Genomic DNA, 6,000 nt, shown 5'->3' with positions numbered 1-6,000 from the left:
AATAAAGCTGACACTGATTAAGTGACATCGTTTTAACAACTATGATAATTAAAATACCACATCTAAACACAGCTGTGAGGAGGCAGATGGTTAATTCAATCAATAAACCTAATACAATATTTGAATAGCCATCTCTGAATATCTTGTGGCCCACACAGATATGGAGAATAGGGGTGGTGGACTGACTTAGAGGAGGTCATTGGCTGTTCATTGACTATGAGGACTGTACATTGCATTCAATGTCTCATAGCTCCCATTTTCCATTGAGTTGGCCATGCAAGTCTGATCACTCTTCACTATAGGCTATGAAAATCTAGACACAGCCCAATGAGCACATCCAGGTGTTTGCATATCTCTCGGTCTCCACTGAAAGTAACTGTGTTCATTCAACCAAATTCTTGAAGAGGGAACCCAAAGTTCCCAGGTTGGGACCCGAGGGTCACATGTATCTTCCTGACCACATGGGCGTATGTATATGGGGGTGCAGAAGGTACAACCGCACTTGTGCCCAGGAGCCCTAAGGGCCCATAAGGTCTCTCTTCCCCATATTGAACACCAATACTATCAATGAAGCTTTATAGTTGGGGGCCCAGTTCCAGATTTTGCACTGGGGCTCAGCAGCTTCAATTTATGCCCCTTCCTGGCCACTAGTTGTTTACCACTGCTGTAGTTCAGTCACATACTTAGCCTAATCACTGAGGTTGTATTGGTCTATGGTTTATAAGCTTATATGGTTTAAATCAATATCTGACATATGGGATAGCTTTCAAGGAATCTGAACATAAATAAAGTACACCACAGACTTTGTTTTTATATGCAGGTGACGTACACAAACTTGTGCATAGCTTCCAAAAAAGTTGAAATTAGCAAGCTTTTGGACTAATAATGTCCTTCATTGGGTTATGGAGGACAAAAGGAAGAAGAGAAAGGGACTTCATTTTCCTCTTCTTCCTTTTGCCCTATATCCGAAATTATATTTCCGAAACTTTGTTCATTTCAACTTTTTTGGAAGTTATACACAAGTTTTCAATTAAAGATTGTATGTCCCCTGCATATAAAAGTCTGTGGTGCACTTTATTCTTGTTTGGATTGCTTGAAGTATACTGAGACCCTAATTCACATGGGCATATTTACATGCATATGTGCATGCGCTATACGCAGAGAATAGAACCCACTGATTTCAATGAGTTCTTTCACATTTCCGTATTTTGTGTACTCATTTCGGTCATGCAAAGCCCCCTCCCCCCCCCCCCCCCGTCCCCACTGCATGCTGTACTAGAAATCAACGGGGGGTGCGCGTATGCACCGTCTTCATTTCTTCTGCTGTCTATTGATAATATTCTATAATTACTAATGACGATGTCACATTTTTAACATATTTATTACACATATTTTGCAGAATTCAGGAAATCTGTAATAATCTAGAAATAGTAGACAGCTTTCCAATGCCCATATGAATACATTGTAGTGTGATATGCTATTTGATACCATGCGTGTTAATAACAGCTATTAATTCAAAGAATGGTACATATCAAGCACTGTATGGCATTACAAAAGCATATAATCCTTCTGGTATATCTACAGCTAGATGGGAATGTCATAGCACTGATACTATGATTCAGAATATACTAGGCATACTGTATATTGGGTGTTCAGTGGTCTTATTTCCAGCATATTAACATTAATATGGATTGATTTCATTTCAAGTGCCCTCAGTGAATGAATATTTTGCTTGTCTCCAGAAGGTTTTCGGTGCAGAGGTGTGCTCGATGCCACCTTGGCATTTCAGCTTCAGAAATGGTTATGAGAGCAAGAGAGTCAGTCTATCATCTAAGCTGCTTCACATGCACCACGTGTAACAAGACCCTGAGTACAGGAGACCATTTTGGCATGAAGGAAAATCTAGTATATTGCCGAGCTCACTTTGAGCTCTTGGTCCAGGGAGATTTCCATGCTCAGCTCAACTATACTGAGCTCTCAGCCAAAGGTGGAGGACTGTCTACAATTCCCTACTTCACCAATGGAACAGGTGCAGTGCAAAAAGGGAGACCCAGAAAGAGGAAGAGTCCAGCCCTGGGAGTAGACATCATCAACTACACCTCAGGTGAGAACGTTTTACATTGTTTTGCAGGTATCGAAATAGGATATTAATTCATTATGTATTGTGAAATTTGTGAAAAATAAAGCACCTTCCCCAAAACTAAGCATTTCATTCATTGCAAAAAAAAGTAAGTGAACTCTTTGGAATTACTTAAATTTCTGCATTGCTCACCAATGAGCAGTTGTTTGATTGCTGTCCAAGTCACAATTACAGAAAGTCCCCTACTTACAAACAGGTTTCGTTCCGTGCTGGCATTTAAACAGTTGACAGCTCCGATGAGTGGCGAGGCTTATCGGAGTTGTTGAGGGCGGGTGCCAGCTGTAGGAAACAAACGACACCCAACATTCGGGGGTATCGCAATGCCCCTGGCAATAAGATCGCAGGTTGCTGTGTGGTTGCCACAACAGCCGGGAGCCTTCTGGAAGGCCCCAGGGCTGCCTATGCAGAGTGTCTATCATGCAGTGCGTTTGGCGTGGCTTGATAGAATGCCTTTACGATCACAGACAATTTTGTTCGCATCTAGCGAAGTTTGTAACTTGAACGTTCACAGGTAGGGAACTTTCTGTATAGACAAACACAACCTAACTAAATTGACAAACAGACAAACAGTTGTACCATCATGTCTCTAAGGGACCTTTCGCACGGGACGGAATAAGTTACACGACGTACCGCAAGCCGTGGTAAATTCCACACCAAAATCCGAAGGCTACCTGCAGATTTTGATGCTGAAAAAAATGGCCTAAAACCTGCCTTAATTCCACATCAAAATCTGCATTTAGACCTGTGGACTTGGGTGTGGAATTCCGCAGCTGTGGATTTGGCTTCGTCCTGTGGCATTATTGCGTCCAGTGTGAACGGTGTCTTATTGAGCATATTGAGTAAACATCTACAGTACAGCGAGAAAAAGTAAATCAACTAAAGAACCACTGAAAAAAAAATTTGTGTTTTCGACTGGCCAAGTCAGAGTCCTAATCTAAAAGGGGTATTCCCATTTTGGGCAATCATGGCTTAGATGGCAGTACCCCTCTTGACACAGCAGCTGGGATGGCCAGGAGTATGGAAATATCTGTGCTCCTTCTGTAGAAGTGAATAGGAGTTACAGAAACCGTGGAGCACAGCAAGCTAGAGGAGCAGCATAAATAGTATAGTTCGCTCTGCTACACTGTCTCCATAACTCCTATTTCCTTCTATGGGAGTTACGGAAAGAGTATAGCACAGCCCGATTGGCTGTTTCCACACCCCTGACCACTCCCGGCCACTATATATACAGCTGGGCTAAGGCTTGGGAAGGCCCAGAGGTGGGACCCACAGATATACTTTTATGGCATATCCATAAAGGTCTGAGATGGGAACACCAAGTTAACACTGAGATGCTGTGGCATGAGCTGAACAGGGCTGTGCACACAAGGAACCACCAAAATATTGATGATATGAAATACTTTTTCAGGAAAGAATAGTCCAAAATTTCCTTGCAGCATTGTGCAAATCTTATTTACAGCTATGGGAAAATTTTGGTGAAGATTATTATTGCTAAAAGGCATTCTGCAGGTTATTACATTCAAGGGTTGGCTTAGTTCTTTACCCTGGACTGTGGATGTATACTCAATGTGTGCATTAGAAGACATGAACGGTACAACTGTTTGTGTTATTGGTTTAGATAGATTGTGTTTGTGTTACGTTCATGCAGAATGCGAGTATGGCGCCCCTCACAGACATCACCAACATGTCCGACCAAGATGTAAATAATGTCCAAAATTGACCAATATGGCCATATATTATATCACCAGAATGTGGGGAACACAAAATTGGGCAAATATCGGTAACTGAAAAATGGGAATGCTGTTCCTAACCAACTTTTTGTGTGATATACCCTGCCTAAAAGCACGGTGTTCGCCTCAATTGGGGTGGGTCCACATCAGGAACCTAGTCTGTCCCAAGATAGAGGATAAGGAAAATGTGTAATACAGAAGGAAAGGGTGATGTATTTGGTAGAAGTGAATGAGTCCCACACAGAACAAATAACCACAAATACTTAGATGACAAACGTCCGCTGCCTCACCAAACACCTCAAGCAGGACAATAACCAACACCCATGTAGAGGTGGGCCCAAAATAAATACACTTCCACTATGGTTGATTGGTTGACTAAGAGAAACGCCTCCCTGTCAGCCAATCAATCCATACACCACAGGAGATGTTGTAGTGGGGATGTGCAACTGAGCCTGCTATAGACTGAGCCACCGAGAGATTTCTAACAGATGACACCTGAGATGATGACACATGAAGAGGACACTTATGTACACCAAGCGCTGAATGGGGGACGCATGTACTAAAGGTGCAGTCACGTGGGTTGGGACAGACGTCATCACGTCACACCATCTCCACTTCCTGATTGTGGCCAACAGATTGTCTATATTTGTGACTCAGATAACGATCTGACCCCATTTTATTAGCAATTATTGCAGAAATCTACGTATTTTCAAAGGGTTCATTTACTTTTTCTTGCACTTATATGCTCTTAACCAAACAATGGATATTGTCATTTTCTTGAGAAAACAAACCACACATAATATGTTCTTCTTGTCAATGTAAGGCGCAAGAGAATGTGATTGTGATCAAGATGATCAAAAGGTATTAACAAAGTTATTGAACTTTTTCTGTAGATTATATCTATATTATATTAGATATCTCTATGTATATATTAGATTACATATATAAAGTGTAACACGGTGCTCAAAAGTAATCCTGCGCTGTTAACGAACTTAATAAAATGGGTTTATGGATGCTATGGCTATTCGCATTTACCAAAGGATATCACTGAGCAACTTTCGGATGCTTACAACTTCAGAGAAGCAGACAGACCCAGACTACCATGCAGACAATTCTGACATTTGCTCGCCTGTATTATTGAGCCGGTCTGGGTTTCCTCAGACTCAATTAAACTCCAAGATCTGCTCTGAAACAATTACATTTGTTATGCTTCAGCTTCTCACTGACAAACAACGATACATGGAAACAAAAGCTGCCAACCTCTTTTGATGGGGAGCTTAGATGCACTTTAGTTTGGTACAACGCAGAATATGTGTACTAGTGAAATCTCATGATTAGTGATAATAATTAAAGGCCGGGTAAGCTTGATTTTGCAAGTTTGTCTCCCTAGGCTATTATTTCCTGGGCTTCTTTTAGGACTTAGCATTTTGTTTTTAGTGTTTTTGTTTAATTTATTGGGGCCAGCGGTATTTTTTAAAGAACAGAATGCTCTAGATAAGCTGTTTTTTGTCTCTGTTGTATTTTCCATAGGTTTCTTTACAGGAATTCAAAAATGCCACAAAAAAAACAAAAACAAAAATATACAAACTGCAACAAAATAAAAAATGCATGCAAAAAGCATCATAAAAATGCTTTTCTCTGCAAGTATTTTAAAGCATTGACAAAAGTGTTTGTGGGGAGCTTCAAAGTGATAATGCAGGGCAGGTACAATGGAGAAAAGTTGTAGGATTCAGAAAGACCAACAGATGAGGTCAAATGAGTATTGACATGAATGGTCAGTAGGACGAGGTGCAAAGTAAATGTCCTTCCTGAACACCAGTCTGTATTATGATATTCGAAGCTGAAGTTAACAGATCTCTATAAGGGAGTTAAGAGGGTTACCAACTTTCTTTTTTTCTAGGTAATTCGTTAAAAAAAATCACGGCCAGTTGACATTTTTTTTTTACAGACAATCATAATGAATCATACAGATTATGTGACAGATGTCTGCAGCGCAGAATACTGACATGAAGACATTAGAAGCATTCATTGTGATTTGCAAAGGGATGCTAACGACAATCACTATGACCAGCACAGACTCGTCCAGTTTCATAAAAAAACCATGGACACATCAACATTTTTTAAAGGCAG

The 6,000-nt window shown here is 40.7% G+C and overlaps 1 protein-coding gene across 5 annotated transcripts in view; it reads left to right on the top strand.

Moving 5' to 3' along the window:
• The window catches only part of LHX9 (LIM homeobox 9), a 59,271-nt gene that overhangs the window by 12,359 nt on the left and 40,912 nt on the right, over nt 1-6,000 (top strand). For 3 of the 5 annotated variants that reach the window (XM_066597186.1, XM_066597184.1, XM_066597182.1), the window contains one exon: nt 1,743-2,104. In XM_066597186.1, the coding sequence (XP_066453283.1) occupies nt 1,743-2,104 (362 nt within the window). The remainder of the gene's footprint in view (nt 1-1,742; nt 2,105-6,000) is intronic. The other 2 variants (XM_066597187.1, XM_066597183.1) reach the window with 1 other exon arrangement.

This window comes from Eleutherodactylus coqui, chromosome 3 (genome assembly GCF_035609145.1).
Source record: "Eleutherodactylus coqui strain aEleCoq1 chromosome 3, aEleCoq1.hap1, whole genome shotgun sequence".
NCBI classification, from domain to species: Eukaryota; Metazoa; Chordata; class Amphibia; order Anura; family Eleutherodactylidae; genus Eleutherodactylus; species Eleutherodactylus coqui.
Note: the sequence above shows the minus strand (reverse complement) of the source record. Positions and strands in the feature narration are given on the sequence as shown.